This window comes from Hippocampus comes, unplaced genomic scaffold (genome assembly GCF_001891065.2).
Source record: "Hippocampus comes isolate QL1 unplaced genomic scaffold, H_comes_QL1_v1.1 scaffold319, whole genome shotgun sequence".
NCBI classification, from domain to species: Eukaryota; Metazoa; Chordata; class Actinopteri; order Syngnathiformes; family Syngnathidae; genus Hippocampus; species Hippocampus comes.
In genome coordinates this window covers 651421-679230 of record NW_017806090.1, presented here as the reverse complement: position 1 = coordinate 679230, position 27810 = coordinate 651421, and the positions used below count along the sequence as shown (strand labels likewise).

The window sequence follows — 27810 nt, the reverse complement described above, 5'->3', positions numbered from 1 at the left end:
TACTGGCTGTGGCATTTTCTATGGGGCGGGCGGGGTCGAAGCTGGCGGTCCTGCACACAGCGCGTGCGTGCGGTTGCGTGCAAACCACGCGTTTGTTTGCGTGCGCGTTCACGCTGGCCGTGCTGGTCCTGGTAGCCTGTTACTGGTACTGGCTGTGGCTTGCGCACGCGCGTGGATGCATCCGCGGCGTATGCGCAGGTAGAAAAAAAAACCCCACAAGACAAAACGTCTTATTTTTGGCGTTCTTTTGGACATGGCGGTGACTCTTTCCCTTTTCCAAATTTGAGAGGATTACGTGAGGAACCATGACGTCGGGCCAGGATGAAAGTTCGGTTCGTGTGGCGTTGAGGTGAGTCCACTTCTATATTTGTGTTTGTGACACCTGTCAAGCTAACTCGCTAGCACCTGCGCGGTAACACAGAATCACCAACCGGCTTGGAACCTAGCCTGGGGGCTCTATGTATAGGCCTAGTTCCAGTCATGGTCGGTCAGCTGGTGGTGTGGCCGGGGTGCAGGTGCTCGGGAAACGAGAGGATGGTGGTGTAACGGTCGTGGATGAAGCAGACGTGGAGACTGAGTGACTGACTTCTCTGTTTGGAGACGTTCCGGTGTCTCTGAACGCACCAAATTTGGGGGCCCACCAGTTAGCTCGTCAGCCAAATGCGTTCATAGGCTCGTCAAATAATGCGACTTGTAAAGGCTATGACGTAATGGATGTCGCCATTTCTCGTCCCGCCCCTTAGGCATCATGACGCTTTCGTATCTATCTGTCTATCAATCTATCTATCTATCTATCTATCTATCTATCTATCTATCTATCTATCTATCTATCTATCAATCTACTGTAATTTGTTTTTTTATGCAATGTGTACTATCAGTTCTACATACAGTCGGGCTTATAAATAGTGGGGCATTGACACAAGTCTCATCTTTTTTCAGCTAGAATGATTTTGAAATGAAATGAACAAGATGTGCTTTAACTGCAGACGTTAGATTTAATTTGAGGGTATTTACATCCAAATCATGGAAATGGTATTGGGATTGTAGTAGTTTGTATATGTGCCTCCCATTTATTTTTTTAAGGGACCCAAAATAATGGGACAATTGGGTTCTCAGTTGTTCCATGGCCAGGTGGGCATGTGTGGCTGCCAGTGGAATTGGGTTCCTGAATTTATTGATGCTGTGACTGCTGCAAAAGCAGCAGAATAAATTTTGAAGCGTCTTGGGCAATGTTATTTGCTCATATTCAGCCAAATACTTCAGAATTCATCAGACAGTGCTTCACATTATAGATAGACAATGACCTGGCCTTTGTTGTTGTATTAATGTTTTATTCCAGCTGTAGAAGTTGTGAAATGCGCTATATAAATAAAGTTGTATTGGAATTGTATACTACAAAAGCAACAGAAAAAGCTTTTGAAGGAAAACAAGTGGAAAGTCAGTCACCTCACCTGGCTTTCATTTGCTGAAGACAAAACTGAAGGGAATATGCCCACAGAAGTTCCAGTAGAGGCCCGGCAGCGAATCACCAGGGATCAAATTCAACATCTGATGATGTCTGTACGTTCCAGACTTCAGGCTGTCATTGACTGCGAAGGATTTGCACCCAAGTACATGAACAAGTGAAAGTTCGATTTATGATTGTTAATTTGTCCCATCACTCTTGGTCCCTTAGAACGTCTGGGGCATACAAAACTGATACGACAGATTTGGATGTAAATACCCCGAAATTCAAGCTGAGAAAGTCTTCTCTCATCAGTCCGTTTGTCCATCAGTGCATCCATCCATGCACCTCTCTGTCACAGTCTCCACTTTGTCGCCTTAGCCTGTTTTCTTGCTGCCCTCAGTGTCCTTTTGAATCAAGTCTGCTTGGCAACAGTCACATGCTGAGAAGTAAATAGAGGGGGGCCCTCTTTTTGTCCTTTGTTGTTTGTTAGCATGTGTCTGCTTACCAACAGTGCATTCAATGCAGCATGGCTTTCTCAGTTTCGACACTATTGTGAAGGTGTAAAAAAAGGAGTAAAGCAGCACTTTGTCCCCCCCTGCTATTGGAGGACTTCTTCTGTCTTGCCGTGATTTGACTTGTGGTGTTTTTTTCCCCCCAACAAAGATGCAATTAGCTGAGAATGTGTGGGCAGCTTCTCCTCCTCCTTTCATTGTCACATCCATTTTTTTTGGTCCTTTTTTTAAATTCTTGAAACTTAAATATAGTCAAGAAGAGATGTGGACCCGCGTTGATAACTTGCAATTAGAAACAAAAGAGTGTCAAGTCAGGTCATGCGAAGTCTAACATTCGAAAGGTCCTTGAGTGCGATGTAAAGTAAGAGGAAAGAAATCATTTTTAAATGCATTTCTTTAACTTTGACCTTTTGACACTTGTATGACAGATTTTTCACCTTTCTAAAGGTGAGTGGTATTGTTGTTATTCACAATTAACACACGTTGCTTCATGTTTCACTGGTATTTTGCTTTGGTCTGTCGCAATCCTTCGTCGTGCAAATAAAGTGTATCTGCCTCGCAGGATATTGTGCCCCCCCGCTCATCAGTGTACACCTTCGAAACATAGTAATTGTGTCTTGTGTAAATAATTCCGAGTACAGACACCATGGGGAGTAGCAATACCTGCTAGCTCCAGCTGAAAGAACAGCAGGAGCTCTGTTGAGATAAGCGGGGATTAAGAAAAAAAATGGTTTCCATGGTGACTGCAACACTCTTTTCATTGCTTGACGACACACACATCCATACACAGATGCGCATTCTCCACTTTGTTGCACTGACACACTTTCTGGCTCCCCTGTCTACTTTGCCATTAAAAAAAAAAGTAATAAAAAGAATAAAGGCTCTGTGGTCCAACTGCGAACAGATTACTGAATTCATTAAGAGCTGCATCTAAGTATTTTCGTCAGCAAAGTTCATATCGATGTCTTGCCAGGGCTTGTTGCTGTTCAGGCTGCTGGGCAGGGCATTGTAATGACATTAACTAGATCCGTAAAGACCTGAAGGCTTTCGTCAGCTCAGCGTAATGGGGTGGAAGGCATGCCGCTGCTCGTATAAGTGGATAGAACCTTGTGAGCCGCAGGCCAGTGGATAAGGAAGTTAAGCAGACCCGAATCAGCTGACGAGGAACAAGAGCTGATAATCACCCACTGCACGTGCTATTGACGACGTGAACAGCGATTGATTGAGCCTAAAATAATGTCCCCCCGCCCCCCCAAAAAAAGTTTTCCTACCATTGTACATGAACGAACCAAGACATCTTGAGTTTAGACATTCCTCCTGAAAAGAAGAACAAATAGACTTTGAAGAAACAATAGTACTCATTCTCAAAGTGCTTTGTCCTGTGGGACACGAAAGAATCACTGCCCAAGATGAAAACTTGGCCTGAAGAGGGGGGCACAGTCGTGCTAGCACAGCAGCCACGACAGTGTCCAAAGCCCCCCACCCCGTGTAGCCTCCTCGTTGTTCACATCCACTGAACCAAAGCATTCCCTCTTTAGCTCCGCCGCTAGCTCGCCGTGTTTGTAATTGGCGCCGCCGCCTGGCATGTGACTGACTGCTTGCTCGGGTTGGAAAAAAAACAGGGAATGGCGGGGGGACTACGACTGAGACTCTTTTCTTTGTTTTGCTGTGAATGCTTAAAAGAGCCACGAGGATCTGGGCTCAGATATTGTTTACAAATCAGAAGAGGTGATACTGTAGTTCTTATCAATTTGGGTCAGATATTCCTTAAAGTCAAGTGGATAGAACTAAACTAAAAAAAAATAAATACAATTTCAAAAGCTCTGAAGTAATCAGGAAGACGGTCAAAAGGGGAACCATTCGCCTCAAATACCTTTCTGAACTTTGATCAGATTTTCCTTAAAATCAATGTCATTAAGGTCAAAACAAACAAAAAAACTTTAGTGTTTGCATCAAATGAAATTGTTGATCATCAAATGTTAATGAAAAAACTGAAAGTTCGAAAATGTCACACAATTATAATAATAATAATATATATATTTTTTTTTAATGAAAAGGCTTTAGTGGAATCTTATGAAATACAACACTGACATTTAGTTTCACTGATAATGTTTAAATGTAAAATGTTTAATGGATGAAGAATGCTCATCAAATACCTGTTTGGGTCATCCTACAGGTAAACAGGCTAACTGGGAACAGACGGTTGCCATAATTGGGTAGAAAAGGGAGTTGATTTTATTATGATATGCCGCTTCCTCTGCTAATGATTTGTTGGACCTACACAGGGAATTTCCACTCATCCCCGAGTCCTCGTCAGTTGTTTTTGGAAAAAGTGGCGTCCAAACAAACAAGGTGGGTCAAAAGTCCCCGCATGGTGCATTGATAACGGCTTTGGCCGCTTCCTGCAGGTCAATGTTCTTGTGGGCGGCACGGGATAGACGTGCCTGAAGCTTTTAACTCGGGGGGGTAGCCTACTTTGTAAAATACAAAATAAAATAAAAATATCGTAGCTGTGTTTGATATGAAATTAAGTATAACAAAAGTGCACGTGTACAGTATGGCTGCAGCTATCACATATTTTTAGAATCACGTATTCTACCAATTTTCCTTTATTTTATGAGATTTCATCTTGACCTCTATTTGTTTTTTTAAATCAGAATCAACACCTTCGGACTATATCTCATTCAAAAATGCTTATTATTTTTACACTCAAGTTTATACCGTTATTTACTGTTCTTGTGAAGTGATTCAAATGATATTGTGATATGAATTTTAGCCCGTATCGCCTAGCCGCAGTACACATTAGTTTATAGAGGAAATGTAGACCTCATTGGTATAAATATGATGATGACGATGATGATGATGATGAGACGTGTGAATCTATTTGAGAGTGAGTGCGTCCTATTTGTGAGCCCCGCTGGAGTTACATCCTCGTCCTATTTGTGGTACGGTGTCTGCTTTTAGGCCTGGAGCTTGGCAGGATGCTGAGCTTTTTTTATTTTATTTTTTTTTGCCCACCTTCCCCCTTTCTCATCTTGCAGTGGATCAGACCACGCCCTTGGACCATTTCCTCCCTGCCTGGGATTAAGATTTTAATTCATTCATTGATGGTCACCATGGCAACGCCATCCTCTGTCACGTGCGCACACACACTGCACCAGCATACTTGGGGTGTGGCATTACTTGGAGCACTTCTTTCAACATTTCTAGTGCGCGCCAAGATTATTTTAGGTAACGAAAACAAATGAAATAACGAAAGTTAAAGTTGAAAAAAAAACATTTTTTGTTCACGAAATAAAATAATACGAAATGCTTTTAAATCATGAAAACAAAACTTTACAGGACTAACTAAAAGTAATTATGGCCAAAATGTCTTTCATGTTCGTCTTTGTCAATTAATTTAATAAATGAGCCCTTGTGCTTCATTCTAAATGTATTTATTTCGATATCACTGCACGGCCATGAGCTGGAAGAAGAGATGGTCAAAGAGTCATCTGGGAGTCCTTTTATGTCCGCACAGAAGCGAAGTTGTCAAGATCCAGCTGATTAATAAGAGCCACCGGATGATGTTTGTGTGTGCTTTTGGCTCGAATGGCTCCCCACCCTTTGTTATTTAATCAGGTAATTGAACATTCTATATTGTCCCAAGGTGTGACTGATCGCGAAAGGTTGTTCATCTCTGTGTGCCCTGTGATTGGTTGGCAACCAGTTCAAGGTGTACCACGCCTATGGCCCGAAGACAGCTGCCATAGGCTCCAGTACAGTCCGCACCCTTGTGAAGATAAGCGGCCCAGAAAATGGATTTACAGCATATTTAAAAAAAAAAATAGTACACTGTGCACCCAGGTTTAATACTTTTCAACAGGAGTTCAAGCCATGACTCCACTTTAGAAGTTGGCGACTTGGCAAACAAGGCATCCTCGCTTTATTTAAAACAGTGCGTGCATGCATGCATCTAACTTTAGAAGCGGTGGTTTGCACTGCACGACCGGTAATTGTAATTCAAAGTCTGTGGACTGTTAAACTGTACCCTCTATTTTCAAAATGTTTTCAAATAAATTTTTGTTGAATTTATACTTCACAATATTGACCATGGTGCTTTTTTTTTAGCCTTGCACACAAGTAAAAAAAAATTTAAAGACTAACTAAAATCAAACTAAAACAGTGTTTAAAAAAAACTAATAAAAACTAACAAAGCTGCCCTGAAAACTATTTCAAACTAATAATTATAAAAAAAAACCTCAAAACGAAATAAAAACAAATTATAATTAAAATGTCAAAACTATTAGAACCCTGGTGCACACTGATATTCCTTTCTATTGTGCACACCAGGGTTCACTTTTTTCGTGCACATTAGTTTGGTTTTGTGGTTTGCACCATGGTTCGCTTTATAGATGTTCAGCAGGGTTCATTTGTACGGAAGACCAAGGTTGGTTTATTTGGTGCGCACTAAATTCTGCCGATTTGGTGTGTAACAGGGTTTCATTTTTTTTTTTTTTTTAATGCACACCTTGGTTATTTAGTGCGCAGCAAAGCATTAATTTGACCTTGACTTGTGTGCGGATGAAAGTCCATGACTTCACTTTAGAAGTTGGCGACTTGGCAAACAAGGCATCCTCGCTTTATTTAAAACAGTGCGTGCATGCATGCATCTAACTTTAGAAGCGGTGGTTTGCACTGCACGACCGGTAATTGTAATTCAAAGTCTGTGGACTGTTAAACTGTACCCTCTATTTTCAAAATGTTTTCAAATAAATTTTTGTTGAATTTATACTTCACAATATTGACCATGGTGCTTTTTTTTTAGCCTTGCACACAAGTAAAAAAAAATTTAAAGACTAACTAAAATCAAACTAAAACAGTGTTTAAAAAAAACTAATAAAAACTAACAAAGCTGCCCTGAAAACTATTTCAAACTAATAATTATAAAAAAAAAAAACTCAAAACGAAATAAAAACAAATTATAATTAAAATGTCAAAACTATTAGAACCCTGGTGCACACTGATATTCCTTTCTATTGTGCACACCAGGGTTCACTTTTTTCGTGCACATTAGTTTGGTTTTGTGGTTTGCACCATGGTTCGCTTTATAGATGTTCAGCAGGGTTCATTTGTACGGAAGACCAAGGTTGGTTTATTTGGTGCGCACTAAATTCTGCCGATTTGGTGTGTAACAGGGTTTCATTTTTTTTTTTTTTTTTAATGCACACCTTGGTTATTTAGTGCGCAGCAAAGCATTAATTTGACCTTGACTTGTGTGCGGATGAAAGTTTTTTTTTTTTTTTTTTGGGTAGTTTGCTTGTTTATTGTGTGAGAATTAGGTGTGCACCAAGGTTAACCTGTAAGGTGCACACAAATTTCACCTTTTTGGTGTGCGCAGGCGTTCGCTATTTTTGGTGCGCAACTTGGTTCACTTGCTTTGCGCGCACGCAAGAGTTCAGTTGTTGTTGTGCCCGAGGATCCCCTCATTTGGTGTGCACGGGTTTCCTCTCGTGCACATCAAAAGCCACCAGAGCTCGCATATCTGGTTGAATACCAAACGTAACCTGTGGTGCACCAGGAGTGCATCAAACAAGTTACACCTGATGCGCACCAAACTAGCAAACTACAGAGTTTACAGCAGTGCTCTTGTTGATAAACTCGAGTGTGCACCAAACAAGCGAACCAGGCGTGCACCTAAATAATTGGACCCTAATGCGCACTTTGTTGGTGTCCACCAGAGTTCACCTCTTGCGTGCTTACAAAGAAGGTGAAAAATGAGCTCTGATGCGCACCAAACAAGCAAACTATTACGCACCTAATAAGTGAACTCGGGTCTGCACTTGCTTGATGTGCGGTGGTGTGTCACATTCGAGTGTCCTCTTTGTGCATCTTCTTAGTGGCTGAGAACCCGACAACATGTCTCTGTACAAACTCTGGTGAACTTCAACCCCCATCCTCCTCTGGCTTGGAACCTTAACCCACCCCCTGAATCCGTATCCCCAAAAATAGACTGCAACTGCTTTTCTTTTTTTTTTTTTTTTTTGGTCTATCAATGACACTTGTAGTTGTCCATGTTTCCAGCACCCTCTAGAGTCTAAAGTGCAGAATATCAGCACCCACCAATGTGGGTTTGTCCAAATTGACGCCACATTTTGATTTTTCAGGGACATTGCCCCATTTCTAGGGATTTTGCCAAACCAATAGTCTCGAACTAGCCAACAGACGTCACATCGACGTTCAGATTCTTGACCGGATTACACAGTTCAGTCTCCTGAAACAACGAGCGTTCTGTTCTCGCTGTTGTGGATTACAAATGTTACACACTGTCGCTGCAAACATCTCAAAGACAGCCTGGAGGTATCCCAGTACCACGTTGCTCCCACGGTGTCTGTGCGCTCGGTGCCAGGATCCAGTGTCACACTTGGGGATGCACAATGGCCGCACTGTGCTGGACCCCGAGACATTGTTTTGAAGGCACAATGAGGCCGTTATCCACGCTAGATGCAAAAGGCTGCCAGGTGCCTCTGTTGAGGGCTTCCATGTCAGGGGAGGTGCCCTTGTCCTCCACACAGAAACTTGAAACCTTTCACACGGCGATCCAGCTAAATTGGTGTATCAGAGACATAAAATTTTATATGAATGAGATTTTATTCATTTTATTTTCTTACTGTCTCCCTCCTCAGGATCCGTCCGCAACTAGCACGGGAGAAGATCGAAGGATGCCACATCTGCACGTACGTGATGCCCGGCGAGCCTCAAGTCATCCTCGGCAAGGACAAATCCTTCACGTACGACTATGTGTTCGACATGGACTCGCAGCAGGACGCCATCTACCAAACTTGCACCGAAAAGCTGATCGAGGGCTGCTTTGAGGGATACAACGCCACCGTCTTCGCCTATGGACAGGCCAGTTGCACATTACATTACGGATGGCACCATATGCTGTAAATGTCATCGCCACTCCTTTTTGCGCAGAATCCAGACGAGCAGGATCTCGCTACGACACGGCTAATGAGGCAGTAGCCTCTTTACCGCAGAAATACTACATTTCAGAAGAGAAGATTTTACATTTGTCGCCCTTAGCCTTTTTCACAGAAACCTGGAATCAAAAAATAGTTGTTGGACACAACAGGGCAGGGGAAGGGAGTGTTGAGTGTTAAACTTTCTCGCACTCTTGTCTCAGTATTGCATATACCTTCATGCACAGCTCTGCATTTATACTTCCTTGTTAAAGAGATCCTGCAAAATTGGCAAGACGCTCTTGACCTCACGAATAACGTAGCTATCAGACGGGGTGGGTGTTAAAACTTCAAATCCCTGTCTCCGCACTACTTCGGAAAGTGGACAATGAAGATGGAAAATTACACATACTGTAGCAGCATATCTTGTACTGTCTTTACCCTTACACCTCTAAATTTGGGATGTGTTGACTTGGTTTTGCGTCCCGGCATCCGCAGACTGGTTCCGGTAAGACCTACACCATGGGTACGGGCTTCGACGTCAACATCGCCGACGACGAGCTGGGCATCATCCCCCGGGCCGTCCACCACCTCTTCCGGGGCATCGAGCGGCGCCGGCAGGCCGCGCAGGAACAGGGACGCCCCGCGCCAGAGTTTAAGATCAACGCTCAATTCCTGGAGGTAACAAGCCTGACGGCAGCTGTCATTATCAGCAGGGGGGGCGGCAAAGGAGGGAGTTTAGAAGGTGGCGATGGAGGAGTTCAGAAGAAGACACATTGGGAGGCACTTGTGCGGCTCCGTCACACTTTGACAGCGCTCGCATACCAAAAAAGACAAGCCGCAACCCGAGATGTTATAACATGTGGATGACCACAAAACAAACTGGGCAGCAGAATAAATAGTATTGTACCTTTAGATTAAAAAAAAAAAAAAAAAAAAAGCACAGAATGTAACATGGAAAGTAAATCACGGTCCCATAGAAAGCAATTAAACTTGTGTGTTTTGGATTGTTTTAATTAATTTTTTTCTTAGATGACCAAAATACTTTTCTGTGTTTGGTAATTTTAGTTTTTTTTTTAATTGTGTGAAAACATTTTAAGACAAATTGTTTTCTAAATTTGATGTGTCTATAGATGCCACAAGATGGCACTAAATTGCGACTTTTATAATAGAAAGGGTGTTTTTCATTTTCTGACATTTTCATTTTACGAAGAGCTCCAAAACTAAGTCTTTGTTTGTTTGTTTGTTTGTTTGTTTGTTTGTTTTTAAAAAATGTATTCACTTAAATGCTTTTCTTTCCAATTTGTGGAATCTCTTTAAAATTGAATAGAATTTTTAATCTTTGAAAAAAAAACTACTGGACTAATTTTTCTCACTTTCCAAGGGTGCTGAGTGAGAAAAGGCTGCTTCAAAACAAAATGGTGGACTTCCTGTTCAATTTCAGCCATGGGTTTTCAGCCTTTTCGTGCAGCCTGTGATGATACCAATGTCTATCTACCTAATGACATTTTTGTGTTGTTTTGTGTCTTGGCGCAGCTATATAACGAGGAAGTTCTGGATCTGTTTGACTCAGTGCGGGATGGGAAGCAGAAATCTCACATCAGGATTCATGAGGATGCCAACGGGGGCATCTACACCGTGGGTGTGACCACACGCACTGTGTCCTCCGAGGCCGAGGTACGACATCCAAGTAGGAACGTTTGCAGTCCAATGGCGTCACTCATAACTGTTCTTGGTAATTCAGATGATGCAGTGCCTGAAGCTGGGCGCTCTGTCTCGCACCACCGCCAGCACGCAGATGAATGTCCAGAGCTCTCGCTCGCACGCCATATTCACCATCCACTTGTGCCAAGTCAGAGTCTGTGCCTCCCCCGACAATGTGAGTCACACGCCACAATATGCAAACCCTATTCTCTGTTGTGATGTAATATACAGTATAACATCTCCCTCTCTATTGTAAGCAGCCCTGTTGAAATTAAACTGCTCACATCTATGTCATAAAATGCAGATACCTTTTGAGTAAATTACTCATAAGGTACATGTAGCTAAATTAATAAAAAACTGTAAATAAACACATTATTAAATGTAAATATTTTCAATTGCAAAGTCACTCACTGTTTATATTTGATGGTAAGACCTGCTTTCTTTCTTCTTGGTCCTTGCAGCAGGAAGACGGCGACAATCGGGTCTCCAATGGCAACGGAGACATGGACGAGTATGAGACGCTCAGTGCCAAATTTCACTTTGTGGACTTGGCCGGCTCCGAGAGGCTCAAGAGGACAGGCGCCACGGGAGACCGAGCCAAGGAGGGCATCTCCATCAACTGTGGACTGGTGAGTGAGCGTAGTGTTGCGCTGACATCTGGTGGACACATGGATACATGAACTCTGTCTCTTTATAAATTGGAACATTGTGGAAATCTTAATTTATTTCAGTTGTTCAATTTAGAAAGTGAAACTCATAATAGCGTTAACCCACATTTATCGCAGGAATACGTTGTATGTGATGGGTGAGAATCTGCCATATGGAGAGATCATCTTTCAAAAAAAAGTGTTCTTTTTTCCTCTCCCGCGCACTTTTAACACATTTCGAGGAATTAAAACACACTTTTCAATCACGATGTAAATGTTTCTGAACACCTAAAAAATATTCAATTTGGATTTATTTACCTACTGTGTTCTGCAACAGCTGAGACAAAACCAGCAACGCATCAACCATGCATCTAACATGTGCGCAATCATGAACCCACGTGACATGAACGACTGTATTCACTTGATAAATTATTCAACAAAAAAACAACCACATTCACTTGAGACTCATCAATAGTATTAGCTAGCACGCTACAGAGTGTTGAGGTTATTTGTTGATTATTTCATTCATTCATTTTCCCATGTAAAGCTGGCTCTGGGGAATGTTATCAGCGCTTTGGGCGACCGCAGCAAGCGGGCCTCACATGTGCCTTACAGAGACTCCAAACTGACCCGACTTCTGCAGGACTCCTTGGGAGGAAACAGGTCAATGGAGACACCTTGCTCTATGATTTTCCCCACAAAGGCACACTAAAGAGTTATCCTTCCGTGTCTCAGCCAAACAGTGATGATCGCGTGCATCAGCCCGTCCGACCGCGACTTCATGGAGACACTCAACACACTCAAGTATGCCAACCGCGCCCGCAACATCAAGAACAAGGTGATGGTGAACCAGGACAAAGCCAGCCAGCAGATCAGCGCACTCAGGACGGAGATCGCCAGGCTGCAGATGGAACTCATGGAGTACAAGACGGTGTGTGTGTGTGTGTGTGTGTGTGTGTGTGTGTGTGTGTGTGTGCGCGCGCGTGCGTGCGTGCGTGTGTGGGTGGGGGGAGTATTTGAAAGGGGATATACTGTGGATATTAAAAGTCCATCCACTTTTTCCATCTTTTTTGAGCAAGTAAAGATAAGCTGAAATTAGGTGGTTGCAAAGGTCTGCACACCCGCAAAATGTGTTCAGAATGATTCAGTCATATTCAAAATCTTGTTAAACGGGAGACTATGTAAAATGTCATTTTACTAATGAATTTTACTCTTGATTGGTGGGCAGAAAATCCATAGTCCCTCTTGTTTGTGTACAAATAAAAATATACATTTTACGCAACCTGTCACCTGTGCTGACAACTCTCCTCTTCCACGCAGGGTAAACGCTTGGCGGGCGAGGATGGCGTGGAGAGCTTCAGCGACATGTTCCATGAGAACACCATGCTGCAGACGGAGAATGGCAACTTGCGTGTGCGGGTGAAGGCCATGCAGGAGACCATCGACGCCCAACGGGCGCGACTCACGCAGTTGCTCAGCGACCAGGCCAACCAGGCCCTTGCCAGGACGGGTAGGCACCACCAAACAGTAGAGCTGGATAGAAAATGTTTCATTTTTCTGGAAACAAACCCAGTGCAGCACACTCTCTTATTAGCGATCATCGCAAGTCAACATATTACAACTAGCACTTTACACAGTAAGTAAACAATTGTTTGTATTTTCCCCAAAAAGAGTTTGTAGCTGTTGCGATATTTATAAAAAAAAAAAAAAAAAAAAAAGCAATTTTACAAGAAGAATTTGGTTCCCTTATCACACTGGATGTGAACCAGACCATGACCTTACCACCACACATAGATCGTCATTTTTCATCTAATGTTTAAACCAATAGCATGAAAAATTCATCACTTTCCTTTCTTGTTCAGGCGAAGGAGGCACAGAGGAAATTGGCAACATGATTCAGAGTTACATCAAGGAAATTGAAGAACTCAGGTAAACACAGGAGGGGCCCGATGCTGTGCGTTAGTCTTTAGCCTTGAATGAAACTGTACCGGTTGAGGTTAAAGCTGTTTCGATGGGTCACATTTTGTACTTATCGAGCTCACTGAACATTGACATGATCAAAAGTCCTGTAATATTTATTGCATCAATATATAGAAATTTATTTTTCTGCCTAAAATTTGTTAAGTCAAATGTATTCATTCATTTTTGTTTTAGGGCATTGAAATATTTTATAGGTTCTCTTGTAAATTATATAAAATACTTATATATAATAATTATTTAATTAGTAAGCTCAATAGTTAAATTAGCACATGATCATTTTTTTAAAAAACTGTTTTTGTTCTGTTTATTGCTAATGTAATCATTACTCCATAATTTTCAAATAGTGAAAACTATTTTCGGATTCAAATCTGTTAAGATAAATTACAAACATAATAAATAAAATAAACGATTTAGCATTCTTTTGATTTATTAGATAATTATTGATAGTGACATTAAGAATAAGCAATACAAATACATAATACAATTATTTACAAAAACATTTTGCATACAGTATTTTACCTACCTAATGTGTTACTCAGAGCCAAACTTCTGGAGAGTGAGGCGGTGAACGAGAGCCTGCGCAAGAGCCTCTCTCGTGCCTCCAACCGCCAGGCCTTCTACGGCGGTCCTGGCTCCTTCTCATCTTCCTCCACCGCCCCTGAGAAGGAGACATCCGACATCATCGAGATGGCCAAGAAGGACCTGGAGAAGCTGAAGAAGCGAGAGAAAAAGAAGAAGAAAAGGTGATCAAAGACTGAATGTTGGGATCGGAAAACTCATCGGAAATTTTGTATCATTTGACCAAATGACAGGAAATTGGCTGGACATCATGACGGGATGACAGGACAGGAAAAATCTGAGGGCTGATGCCTGAATTTGAACAGGAACTCAGCCATTTCGGTTTGAAGAAGCTATTTCGTACTTTGACAAACTCCAATTAGGGAAGATGTCCATTCGAGCTCGAATTGGAAGCCAGTATCCTAGACAAATGGGCCGTGCTAAATGGCTTTAATTTTCAATTGTTTCATTTTGTCAGGGCATAAAGACTCATGACAAAAACCGAAACACACAGTTCATCAATTGATCACATACGTTCGAGATTTTGAAGGGAAAAGATTTTCTCTCACCCTTCCCTCCTTCCTTCCTTCCTTCCTTGCTTCCTTCCTTCCTCTCCTCATCTCTCTTCACTTGTCGTTTACCCTTTCACTCCCTCCCCTGAAGACTCGAGCAGCTGTTGGAGGAGCGAGAGAGGAGGGAGGAGGAGGAGGTGGTGGAGGAGGTTGTCGTCAGGTTTGTTGGCTTCCACCCTCCCGTTGTCCCTTTTGCTCCTCACTTTTGAACTTATCCTCCTCATATTCATGAAACACAAGCCTCTGTCTTGCCTATGATTCGCCCATCAACGCCACTTGTGTTTGTCATTTAAAAAGTTATTTTAATTCATATAAAGTTTTAATTTTATGTTGCAAAACATCTGCAAAGGTTTTGCAGTAACCAAGTTGGCAGCCAGCTTTTGGATGAAACAGTTAATCCAAAATGGCTTTTCATTCTTACGCCTTCTGGTCCCGTTTTTTTTTTTTTTTTGCAGTGCGAAGTTCCTCTTTTCGTTTCACGGTTTGACACGCTGTATTTTTTACCAACAAGCTAATGACAGCATACACTGATTCATGTCCAAAACATTAGGTACACCTGCATGATTGACAAACCAACACAGATTTACCAAAATGACTGACTCTTCTAATATTTTGTCTAGTATCATTTGTATTTTCTGTTTGATTGGTCTTTTCAAAAGTTTTTACAATAATTTAGTTTTTTGGTCTTGGTATTTTTTATTTTTTTTACCCCTAATATTTTTCGAATATATTTAAATGTAGTTTTGTCGAATGTTTTTCTCTTTTTGTTGTGTGTGTGTACTGCATGATTTCTTCTTTTAAATATTTGATTATATTTTTTCCTCCAGTTGTATTTTTTTGTAGATTCTCGTTTCTCCTCTAATATATTCATCTGTTTCTTTGGCTCTCAATGCGCTGCTCACGTATACATACGTGTGTTGTTATGAAATCGTTGAAGTAGTTTTTCCTCCGTATTATTTTGTGACCAATACAGACAATTGTGGTCATTTTTCCTCACTAAATCATTTCTTTAATGAGTTGACATGTCTTTTTCATCAACGAGCCGTCTTTACAGTGGTGACTACAATGTCACGTCGACTAAACAGTGAGCGTTATCTTTGTGAAGGCAGATGTGGTGTACCTAATGTTGTGGCCAACGGGTGTATGTACCCCATGTGGTGTAACAGAAATATTGCCGACACACAATGGAAACTAAATTTTGCTATGTGCTAACAAGACAATGATTATGCTCTAATAACAAGGACTTTATGTTGATTTTTTTTTGAGTAAATAATAATAATAAGGGAGTTATCTGGTAAAAGAAAAATCGTGCGCTTCTATCTTTCAGTGTCGGCAAGGAGGACATTCCCGACAACGAGCAGAAGAGCAGTGACAAGGAGAACTACGCCGAGCGAGCCAGCGATGATGCCGACATGGTGAGTTGCTCCACGTACAGTGTCTTGAACAATAAAGACTAGAAACCAAATGTAAAGGATAGTGTCAAATGGATGTCACATCTAAAACAATTTAAAAAAATAAACTTGATAATGCACTTTTCCTCAACACCCTCATAACTTAATAAAAATGGAAAATATCTAAAATAATACCACAGAAAAAATACAATCCTGTAAATGAACAAAACATTCTCTTTGAAGAAATGTTCTTCATTGCCTTCAGAATCTTGTTGCCTTTCTTTCCATGACGCAAAAATAACTGCGTATCTTGACTACTCATCACCCTGTTATGACGCGCAGGATGGCAGCGAGCACGACGAAGGGGAGGAGGAGGACGAAGAGGAGGATGAGGACATGGAGGTGGAGGACAGCACAGACGATTCCGACTCGGAGTCGGACGAGAAAGGTGTGAGCAGTCTGAGGTCAACAAGTAGCGAAAAGTACATATTGTGCTTGAAGAAGCAAGTTGCACTCCAACACCTAACCAGAAGGCCCTCTTAGCCAGGCCACATCCTGTAAAGAGCATGAGCGGAGAGATTTTTTTTTTTGTTTCAGTGTATTTTCATCTAAAGTTTGTATAGAAGATGGATGGATGGACGTTTCCGTGCTATTTTATCGCGACAACATGCCTACATTTCTATGGGTCTTCCACAGAGAACTTCCAGGCGGACCTGGCCAACATCACGTGCGAGATCGCCATTAAGCAGAAGCTGATCGACGAGCTGGAGAACAGCCAACGCCGTCTGCACACGCTCAAGCAGCAGTATGAGCAAAAGCTGATGATGTTGCAGTGCAAGATCAGGGACACGCAGCTGGAGCGAGACCGTGTCCTCCAGAACATGAGTAAGCTCCCGTTCTGTCTGAACCCATCTTTGAATTCATTCATCCATCCATCATGAATGGATTCACAGGTGGCAAAAGTACTCACCCTCTCTACTGGAGAAGTAGTACAATAGTCAGACTCTGACATATACCGAAGTACAAAAATACATTTTTATTGTAAATTATTTACAATTATGTATTTGTACTTGGTTGTGTCCCACCTTCCCACGTGTGCATCTTTTTCAGACTCTGTGGAAAGCGGCTCGGACGACAAGGCCCGCAAAATCAAGACTGAGTATGAGAGGAAGCTGAGCGTGATGAACAAGGAGCTGCAGAAATTGCAGTCGGCCCAGAAGGAACACGCCCGCCTGCTTAAAAACCAGTCGCAGTACGAGAAGCAGCTACGCAAGCTCCAGATGGACGTGGGCGAAATGAAGAAGACGAAGGTAACTACGCCTTACACAACGCGCAGGGACCTCGCCATAGTGGAAGAGAATGGTTTAAACTTACTAAAACACACTTTTTTAGCATATTGTAAAAACACAACAAAGCAAGCTCCAAATGTCTTTAACATGTTGGTCATAAAGTGTCTGCGTACAGGCAGTTCCATGTCACCGTTTGATTTTATAGTCATGAAAGAGGAATGTTTTTATTAAAAAGGACTGTTTTCTTTCTGAATGGCTGTTATTGTAACCTTCATTATTTTATTTTGTTTTGTTGTTTGATCATTATTATTATTTTTATTTGTATGAATATATATATTTTTAATTATTATGTTTATTGCCTAACATCTGAACTTTTTATCTGGGGAGCAATAAAGGCTATCAAAATATATTTTCTGATGAACAATACAATTTAGAATGATTTTTTTTTTCTTCAATTATTTAGGTTCGCCTCATGAAGCAGATGAAGGAGCAGCAGGAGAAGAATCGCATGAACGAGTCCCGCCGTAACCGGGAGATCGCTTCCTTGAAGAAGGATCAGCGCAAACAAGAGGTGAGTGAACGCCCTGTGGTCCTCCTCTCTACGGATGAATGCGATGTACAGCCTTTTCTCCCTCTCCTCAGCACCAATTGAAGCTACTGGAGGCTCAGAGGAGGCAGCAGGAGCTCATCCTCAGGAGGAAGACGGAGGAGGTGGGTTTTAGCCTCTCGGTGGAACTCTTTTTTAAAAATTTATTATTAAGCTGTATTCAAGCTTCTTGCGTGTGTATGGTCAGGTGACGGCACTAAGGAGGCAGGCCAGGCCCACCTCGGGGAAAGTCATTCGGAAAATCAACCTGCCAGATCCCAACCAGGACTCGTCCCACCGTCCCCCTTCTGGACGTATGTACTCTGGACACGGCGCTCCCAACGGCACCAGGTACAACTCCATTAGCTTTATGGTGTTTTTTTTAAAAACTTTTTTTTACTGTGTGCTTACTGTAATGCCCCCACATGTGGGAAAAGAGAGCAACAGTCACGATGCACTTTTCAGCCGTTTATTGAACACCGGCAGAACCTGAAAACACAGAAACACAAGTCCACTATTGCAGGAGCTGCTGTCTGCCACCACTTAGGCCCAGATACTCACACAGTGTTACACGTGAACATGCATGTTTCTAACACAGACGTTGCTAGTGTTTTCTGTACATCACATGATTGAATTTTAGGATGTTTTCCTCACAGTGCAGAGGTCATGGGTTTGATTCGGGCCCTGGCATTCACACGCAAATATTTGATGATTGATCACGAAACTTCGCTTGATTGCTTGATTTGAATATTTATTGTCATTGCACGTCCCCCTTTTCAATGACTTTTGTGGTCCTATTGAGCCACATAAAAGCAGATACATCAATTTTTCTTTTCTGCAGGTCCTCTCCCAGGCGTGCTGGTGGAGTTTACTCCACCCGGATGGCCCGCAACAAATGGCAGTCTCTTGAGCGACGCATCTCTGATGTCATCATGCAGAGGATGACTATCTCCAACATGGAGAATGACATGAACCGCCTTCTCAAGGTAAGTTTGGGGCGGGGGGGAACAGACTAGGCGCGAACAAACAAATGTCGCAGCCAACGCAGGCTCCTTGGAAGTGGCCAAGAGGAAGCAGGAAGCGATCCAATAGATGGCCGCATATTGAAGCATCTTCTTTTGGAGCAATGCAGGGACCAAGTGCTAGAGAAGAAGGTCAAGAAGATGGTTGCATAAAAATAGAAGCTGTATTTCGTTCTTTAACTTGTTCCCTTTTTTAATAGAATAAGATTTGTCTTTAAAATATTTCTGAGAATTGTTTTTAAATGTTCATATTTTTCCGAGAATAGCATTTTTTTTTTTTAGGCGGGAGTTAGATTTTTTTTTCTCAGAAAAACAATCATTTTTTGAGAGTAATTACACTTTTTCAGAGTAAAGTTGTATTTTTCCTGAAAGCAGTCAAAAATGTAGATGAGTCATATTTTTTTTTCCAAGAATAAAATAACGATGAAATAAAATTGTGATGATCCGTTATTAATTCATTACGACATATTGAATAATCCTCTATCATTCATTTCGGCATATCTGTATAATTCTATGATATAATAATATTCTGCATTCCTATTAGCCCCATAATTGGAGCAGATGTCACAATACTTTTGTTCATGTAGCGCATCTTGAAGGGAGTTCGTCAAATAAAATACGTCAGGGTCAGGGTACCACTGGCCGGCGTAGTCAGGTGTCTTGTTTTCATAGCAACGTGAGGAGCTGACCAAGCGCAAGGAGAAAGTGGTGAAGAAGCGAGAGCGCCTGGCCAGGGAAGGGTCTGAAGCAGAGAAGGCGGTGGTCCCGCTCAACGAGGAAGTGGACGCGCTGGCTGCCAACATTGACTACATCAACGACAGCATTGCAGACTGTCAGGCCAACATCATGCAAATGGAGGAGACCAAGGTGAGAAAGTTGGATGGATGACAAGATGTTGGGATTTGTCGCTCATCCAGCTTTGTGTTGGTGTCAAGGAGGAAGGCGACACCGTGGACGTCTCTGCCGTGATTGGTTCTTGCACTCTGGCTGAGGCTCGTTTCCTGCTGGATCACTTTATGTCCATGGCTATAAACAAGGTATGTATATATGTACTGTAATTTATCATGATTAACATGCAATTTTTTTTTTTTTGCAAGGAAAATGAACCAAAATTGTCACCTAACTCATGACAACCTCTTAACTTGTTAGACACTTAGCCAGCTAGCTCTTCTTATGTTCCAAGATTTTACAGTAGATGGTAATCTCCGTGTATTGGTTGTGTCAGGGTCTGCAGGCTGCCCAGAAGGAGTCCCAGGTGAAAGTCATGGAGGGCCGCCTGAAGCAGACGGAGATCACCAGCGCCACTCAAAACCAGTTGCTCTTCCACATGCTAAAGGAGAAGGCTGAGTTCAACCCAGAGCTGGACGCGCTGCTCGGCAATGCCCTGCAAGGTAGACGCTGACATTTTGACTTTGACTGTTACCTTGTCATGTCGCATTAGGTTATTGTTTGTTGCATGACAATTTCCCATCATCTGATGCTGAATACGAACCGTTTTCAATAGAGCCATTTTGGACAAAGGTTTCGAGAAACTAACCTTTGATGAATCGATGGCATGTGTCTCAATGCTTTTGTCCATGTAGCACAGCCAAATGCCGCCTAATTAGCAACAGTAGAGGGCTCTAAAATGAGAATTATGTTATACAGTTTAAAATAATTGCACATTTTTACTGGCTTCAAAATTGGATCCTAGGACTAGACCTCTCGATACCTTTGTCCACTGTGCAGTATGAATTGTGTTGAAAACCAAGAGTACAGGTGGCAGCGTGTTCAGCGGGATTCTTTCTAAAGTGTCTTTACTTTCTTCACTTTTTTTTCCTTCCACCGCCCCAACCCCAACTGTGCTTATGATTTTTCCTTTTTGTGTGTGTGTGTGTGTGTGTGTGTGTGTGTGTGTGTGCGTGTGTGTGTGTGTGTGTGTGTGTGTATTTTCTGTTTCCACACGGTTTCCTTTTGTGTTGTGATGTTCTTACAGAGCTAGGTAACGTGCCATCTGGTAAGTAGAGCAACAATGTTAGTCTGCTTTGTGAGCGCATGCACTATATGCAACTAACTTGAACGGGTGCATGAGGTGCAGCCAGTTTTCTCTCTCCTCTCCTCCCCCCCAGCTCATCACACGCTGCAGCCTCCATGCTTTAGCACCCTGCTAACCCCCAGCACGCATACGCACACACACACACACACACACACACACACACACACACACACACACACACAGAAAGCATTCATGGATCACGTGACCTTCTCTGTAGGTCAACTCCAGGAACCCCAAACTAACGATTCCTTAAACCCCTTTCTTTCTCTTTTTTTTTTTCTGGCCGAGCTCTGTGAAGAAAGGCGTTCCTGTTGAAGCGACATGGCGCTGTCCTGACACCGCCTGCCATCATCCATCTTCCGCATTCACCTTCCCGAAATCCATTCTCCTCAGCCACAAACTACAGCGGAACCTCCAATGTCCAATTATTTTAAAGTGTGAGAATGAATGATGTAATTTTTTTATTGTCTTTTTTTTTTATTGTCTATATTGTATATCTCAGCATAAAAATGTAGTTTTCCCCTTAACCTAACAACAGAGAAAAAAAATGTCGAAAAAAATTGCAATAAGAGATTAAATCCAACAAGGAAAATATTATTTAGCTTTAATTCCATTAAAATATTTTATTGACAAAAAGTTTGTGTGTGCATGTTTTTTTTTTTATATATAAAAAGGTCATTTGGTCACCCTGAAAATAAAAATAGTAAAATAATAAAAACAATAAAAGCTGAGATTTAACAACGGAAAAGTAATATTTTAACCGAAATTGAGCAGCTTCTTGCTTATTGCAATACAATTATACAGCCATTGAGTGGTCTTGACTCTTGTGTCACCACTATTCAATTGGGAATCTTCGTCTACTGTGAATAGAATTTTTATCATGGCAACAGTTCATCTTTGGAACAGATAAATTCACTTTACATTACTTCCGACTAGGATTGGCATCTTTGACTTTGGAGGTTCCACTGGAAGTGACTATGCAGACGTTTTTGTGAAAGTGTGTCTTGACAGCTGTTTCTTTTTTCCCCACAGAAAACGGCGACGACAGCAGCAGCGACGAGTCGGCCGCCAGCCCGTCCGCAGACGGAAAGTAAGTTTGGTGTGGCATCGCTTCCTGTTTCTAAGACTATTAACAAGATGATAGCATACTGTATGAATAAAAGTCTTTGTATTGTCCTTTGAGCACTGTGCCGGATCTCATGAAGTTCTGCGGTGAGACCAAGTCCAGGAATAAGGTATTTGTCCTACCTGCTATATGACCAACCTGCCTTACATTTTTTTCTTTAATGATGGCCATCTTTTTTCTGCCTTTTATATAATTATACTTTTACATTTGAATTCACAAATATATCAGTCGCAATCTGTTCTATAAAGGTGACAAAAGCACAATCTAATTGGACACTGATGCCATACTGGGACATGATTTTTGGACGTGGGTTCACTTCCTGTCTTTGTAGGCCCGCCGGCGGACCGCCACTCAGATGGAGCTCCTTTATGCCAACAGCGAGGCCGCCCCCGACACGGCCGATTTCTCTGGCCCCTTATTGCCGCTAGCAGAGACGCCAGACGGTGGCAGTGACTTTGCCGCGCTCTCGCCAGGCTTCTCCTCCAAAATGTACAGCGTGTAAGTCCGCAAATCTCCTTGTCTTGACATGCATGCCCCTCATCATCATTCCGCCTCCCCCCGCCCCTTCCCCCATTTTTGTCGTTTTACAATTTATTTGTCCCCTTAAACTGTTGAATCCAACGATCAGTTCGGGCTCCAGAAAGCCATCGGGTGCTGAAAACCGAGCTTCGCCGGCACCCTCACCACTCTCTCGCAGGAAGACGTATGACAAGGCCCAAGCGGCAGGCGACAGGGCAAAGCTCAAGGAGATTAAACAGTAAGAGCCAGCAGTAACACCCAAAAGGCTACAGTAACTCCACTAATACAGTCCAGCTTTGGGGAAGCATGGCAATAAATTGATCAAGTGAAATAAGCAGTTTTTTCTAATTCTGTCCTCATTCTACTCGCTTCTCATCACTCTGCACCATCCTTGATTGTTTTTAGGGACGGTGTCTTGCAAATTCCTCCATCATTCTCCAGCCACCCCCAGCATAATAAAAAAACTCATTTTGTGCTTCAAAGTTGGTAGCCAAGTTCCTTTGGGAAGATGCCCTTAGAAAACAGCCTAAAATGGCCATTTCATACCAAATTGGAACCAACATTTTCAGCAGTTACTTCTTGAGACTTTTTTGGGGGGTCTATTAATGACTGACAAGCTCACAAAATATGATCCCAGATGCCTCACGACCAATTGTTGAGTATATCACACTACACGGGCTACAACGTGTCAAGACAACTCAAAATCAGCTACGAGATGCTACGTTGGTCTGCAACACGTCTGTCGGCTCAAAATGATGTCGCCATTTGATAATGTGGGACAAAAGAATTAACAATTGCATACATCATACATCATACATCTTTCTTTATATTTGACTGATTTCGACTACTGACTACTACTCCTCACCATCATGATGTCTTTTATGCTCCTTTTCAAGTGATAACTATCATCACTTGCATGTTTTGACATAGCAATCAGTAATGTGGCAATTAAACTGGATAAATTACTTCCATGGTTGACTCCACAAGTGTCCCAACAGTTTACTCATCTCAGTAGCACCACCTATGTCTCAATACAAGTAACAACACTTTTTCTTCTTGCTAAAATGTGACATGAATGCATGTGATGGGGAAAATACCATCTCCTTTTCCCCCCCCCTTTTCTTGTGTTTCATCCCTTTTGTGTCCACCTTATTCAAATAATCTGAACTTTCCACAGAGCTGCATGACTCTGCGCCTGAGAGTGAGTGAGGAGCACCTTCCGGTGAAGGTAGTCACGCCTGCGATGTTTGACGGCATGCAAATGGACGTGTTTGTTTGATTCTGCAGGGGCGTCATTCATCCGGTGACGTCCACCAAGAGCCGCTCAACCTCGCTGCTGCAGTGCGTCCACGTGGCCGAGGGGCACAGCAAGGCCGTCCTCTGCGTCGACTGCACCGACGACCTGCTCTTCACTGGATCCAAGGGTATATTTAACCGATGAACCGACGTGCCCCCATTCCATCACTTTCATTGTGAATCCTCAAAATGAGCAAGTAGTGAGCCCTGAAGTTAACTCAGTATCTGCTTCAAAGCAAAATAGGTGTTTTCCTGTTTAATTTTGGCCATGCGTCCTGGAGCCTTTTTTTGTGCATCCTGTTACTCAATTTCATTCTGGCCCTTATTACCCACAGTGCCCGCCATGCCGGACACTGACTCTGCTTCCTTCTTTTCATTCAGACCGCAGTTGTAAGGTGTGGAACCTGGTGACGGGTCAGGAAATTATGTCGCTGGCCGGACACCCCAACAACGTGGTGTCGGTGCGCTATAGCTCCAGCCTGGTGTTCTCCGTCTCCACTTCCTACATCAAAGTTTGGGACATCCGCGACTCGGCCAAGTGCATTCGGACGCTCTGGTGAGTGAACGGTTAGGGAGGGGGCGGCGGCACCACAATGTTTCGTACGTCCATGTTTATGTTCTGGGGACCTTATCGTCTCAACCCTCTCTGCCTTGGATCTTGTGTTGCGACTTATCCTTCAATTAGTGTTCCAGTTAGACTAAACATGGGCACTCACAACATAGTGGAGCGACATTACCACTTTCAATTGTGCTATGTACGTTATCAGCTCTGTGTTTTCTCCTACTGGTTTTCCATTATGTGGAGTCATTTCAAGTGATTTGCATTCCAGTGGATTAACATGGACACAAACAACATGGTGGACCAATCTCGTTATTATTAGTTCTGCAGTGTCTTTTCCTCTGATAAGGGTTCCAGTAATCAGACATGGTCCTTCCAATGTTGTGCGCGCTCATCTTTATGTTCTACAGCGCTATTTCATGGTACCCAATTCTTTCTGCAGCTCCTCCGGTCAGGTTAATGTCGGCGACGTCTGTGCATCCAACACCAGCCGGACGGTCACCATCCCGGCAGGTGAGAACCTGATCAACCAGATAGCACTGAACCCCAACGGGACGGTCCTGTACGCCGCGGCCGGAAACTCTGTCAGAGTGTGGGATCTACGAAGGTGAGCCACTTGGGCTTCATCATTTCTTTATATCTGTATACTAAATAAAAATTCACAATGTATTGACCGCAATCAATTATTTCTCTAGGTTTGCATCCACTGGGAAACTCACCGGCCACCAGGGACCGGTTATGTGTTTGACTGTGGACCATTCGGGGAATAATCAGGACGTGGTGATCACTGGCTCCAAAGACCACTATGTCAAGGTGTGTTATTCCAGTAGACCAGAGATGGGCAACTTAAATGCTGGAGGGGCCGCAAATTTTCATCAGTGATACTGGGGCCACGTAACACCACACACACTTCCTAACCAGATGTATGACAAAAATGATATTTTAAATATGGACAAAATGCATGCGGAAAAATATGTGCTCATCATGTATTATATTTTCATAATACATTTTGCAATGTATGTATTAAAGTTCTACGATGCTAACCCAACAACAACGGACTTGAAGCAAATGGAAAAATCAGCATCTTTTTTTTTCAGTGCAAAGTGCTCTCTTGCATAAAAATTACAGTACAATTCAAGGACGACACAAAACTGCTGAATAAGAAACCAACATTTTTCCCACAAAAATTAATTCACTCAAAAGTATAGTATGATTGAGCTACTGTGGTTCTTGCATATCATTCTAAATCTGCAAAAAAAATATTAGTTCTACTCAGATTGCTGCATAGGGGGCAGTATAAGACAATTTTTTTGTGTGTTTTTTTTTTTTTTTTTTTTTTTTTTTTTAAAGTATAACTTTTCAGCACTTTTTTTCTGATTTTGATTTTCCGGAACTTTCCCCATTGTCGCTGTCACCTAATCAGCGTTTTTGGAATAATTTGGGGGGGTTTGTAAAATTACATCACTTTTTTTTTCTTTTCAAAAATGAATTGCTATTAACCCTTTCATGCACCCTGTAACCTGATAACACGGTAAGCCGTCCACTGTAGTAACCGCTGTCCCCGAAAGGGTTAATCAAGGAACAACTCAATGTGGTTCCGGGCCGCATGCGGCCACGAGACTGACATGTATAATAAGATGGTATAGTCACACAAATCACATCTATCCCTCACTGTGGAAGCTTATATATCAATTCTGTGTGTGTGTGTGTTAACAATGTGTTTGCAGCTCTTTGACGTGGGTGAAGGCACCCTGGGAAGCATCAGCCCGATGCACAATTTTGAGCCCCCCCACTATGACGGGATCGAGTCTCTGGTAATCCAGGGTGACTTCTTCTTTAGCGGCTCCCGCGACAATGGCATCAAGAAGTGGGACCTGGACCGCAAGGACTTGCTGCAGGTGCTGCTAGCATAATCGCATGCGATTAGTGGCCCATCAGAACCTGGCACGTGAATGTTCTAAAATTTTGTGGGCGTGTCCGTGTTCCGGGAGGTACTGTACGCCCCAGATATTTTATCACCAAGTCAAATCTTGCATCATATCGAGACTTATCTTCAGTGCAAGCCAGCATCAAGTCGATGAGAGATGTGGTTGCTCCACAATGTTGTGTGTCCATGTTTATGTTCCGGGGAGCTTTTGCGGCTTGTTCCGCCATTCTTTTTCTGCATTTTAATTTTGTTTTGAACTTCACTTGATCCAATTCTTTTTCTCGCATCTCTTCATAATCAAGTGCTTTCAACTTTTCTCCCACCAGCAAGTCCCGAACGCCCACCGCGACTGGGTGTGCGCCCTGGGCGTGGTCCCCGGCTCTCCAGCCCTCCTGAGTGGCTGTCGAGGAGGGGTGCTTAAACTGTGGCACACGGACACTCTGGCTGGACTGGGCGAGCTCAAGGGTCATGACAGCCCCATCAACGGCATCTCCACAAACGCCAGCCATTTGTTCACCGCCTCTGAGTGAGTTTACGTGTTCATTCGGGCCACTAGACTGATACGGATTTTATTTGAAAGACTAGACTGAAAAGTCATAAACATGTCTATGGGTCTGATTGAGTCAACCTCTTATGCTGATTGTGTGGTGGTTATGTCGGCCGTCTACCTTTTATGGGAGTTTTCACACATGGAAATTGAGCAACACATCATCGCAAACGTCACTTTTGGGGGAAGGGGCCTTGAAGAAGGTCTGTGCCTTTGATATTTCAAATGAAACCTCCATTTTGATTTGATTTTGGTTGTTTTTGCCTCTCAGCGACCGGACAGTGAAGATCTGGCGTGCACGCAGCGGCGGACTGGACGGCCCTTTCGAGGCGGTCGACAATGCGGCAGACGAAGGTGGCGAGTAACTGAACGCATTCGCAGCACCTTCTGATGGACACTGTTATGATGTGCACTTTGATTCCCCCGATGCTTCTCTCTAACCCCTAACACACATACGGCCACTAAGTGATACTCAAGGTTGCTTTAAGTACGTTTTCCGAACATTAGATATTATTAGCTGTAGTCTTGAATGGAAGGTGTCGGGTTGCTAGCCGGTCTAAACAACCCGGCACTGCGCTTCCTGTTGCTGGATGTCCTCAAGTCACCGCTTGTACAAGTGTCTTCATGTGCCCCCCCCCCCCAAAAAAAAAAGCCGTCAGTCCCCTTTAGTGTTCTTTTAAGCCTTGTGACATACATACAAGGCATTTTAGTTAATTACGTGTTCAAAGGTGACAATTGATGCTGGATGTGTCTTATTCACGTAACGTAGAGCAGACTTGGTTGTGGGGTGCGCGGCCTTCATGTTGCCATGTAATGCAATCGGTCTTCTATTCTTGGCACGTAAGTCTTAAAAAGTAGCTTTGTTTTTTTTTTTTTTTTTAAGGAAGAAGCCCATTAACACTATATATCCTCCTTATAGGCTACATACTTTGACGTGGTCAGCACTCCAAACACACATGGACCTGCCCGGTACTTTTGCGTCTCATGATACTTAATGTATGTTGACATGGGCCATGCGCAATCTGTATGTCGATGCGGTTATATTCTCACTGCAAAGATTACCACATGGTCCGTGCTCACTCCACAAATGTTGCCACACAGTCACAACGACCATGTAGGCTGACATGGTCAGTGCTCACTCTGTGTATGTGA

The 27810-nt window shown here is 42.8% G+C and overlaps 1 protein-coding gene across 1 annotated transcript; it reads left to right on the top strand.

Annotated features, from left to right (window-relative positions):
* Positions 1–63: 63 nt before the first annotated feature.
* On the top strand, positions 64–27506 carry LOC109530875 (kinesin-like protein KIF21A). The gene is made up of 33 exons (XM_019894817.1): positions 64–349; positions 8625–8847; positions 9399–9581; positions 10437–10577; positions 10645–10779; positions 11066–11233; positions 11799–11914; positions 11987–12182; positions 12572–12761; positions 13114–13180; positions 13771–13974; positions 15689–15777; positions 16084–16200; positions 16449–16637; positions 16863–17062; positions 17505–17612; positions 17684–17752; positions 17836–17978; positions 18466–18613; positions 19322–19516; positions 19585–19686; positions 19875–20040; positions 21717–21774; positions 21868–21919; positions 22142–22308; positions 22439–22567; positions 23617–23753; positions 24007–24181; positions 24627–24791; positions 24880–24997; positions 25912–26082; positions 26438–26637; positions 26930–27506. Exons 1-33 carry the CDS (start codon positions 306–308, stop codon positions 27021–27023), a joined length of 4659 nt encoding a protein of 1552 aa, XP_019750376.1. The 5' UTR covers positions 64–305; the 3' UTR covers positions 27024–27506.
* The last annotated feature ends 304 nt before the right edge of the window (positions 27507–27810 follow it).

Excerpts from the sequence above, each read along its gene's own strand:
- LOC109530875 (XM_019894817.1), top strand. The coding sequence starts at position 306 with ATGACGTCGGGCCAGGATGAAAGTTCGGTTCGTGTGGCGTTGAG. Across the intron at positions 350-8,624 it reads TCGGTTCGTGTGGCGTTGAG|GATCCGTCCGCAACTAGCAC; the intron begins GTGAGTCCACTT and ends CTCCCTCCTCAG. Across the intron at positions 12,762-13,113 it reads CCAGGCCCTTGCCAGGACGG|GCGAAGGAGGCACAGAGGAA; the intron begins GTAGGCACCACC and ends TTTCTTGTTCAG.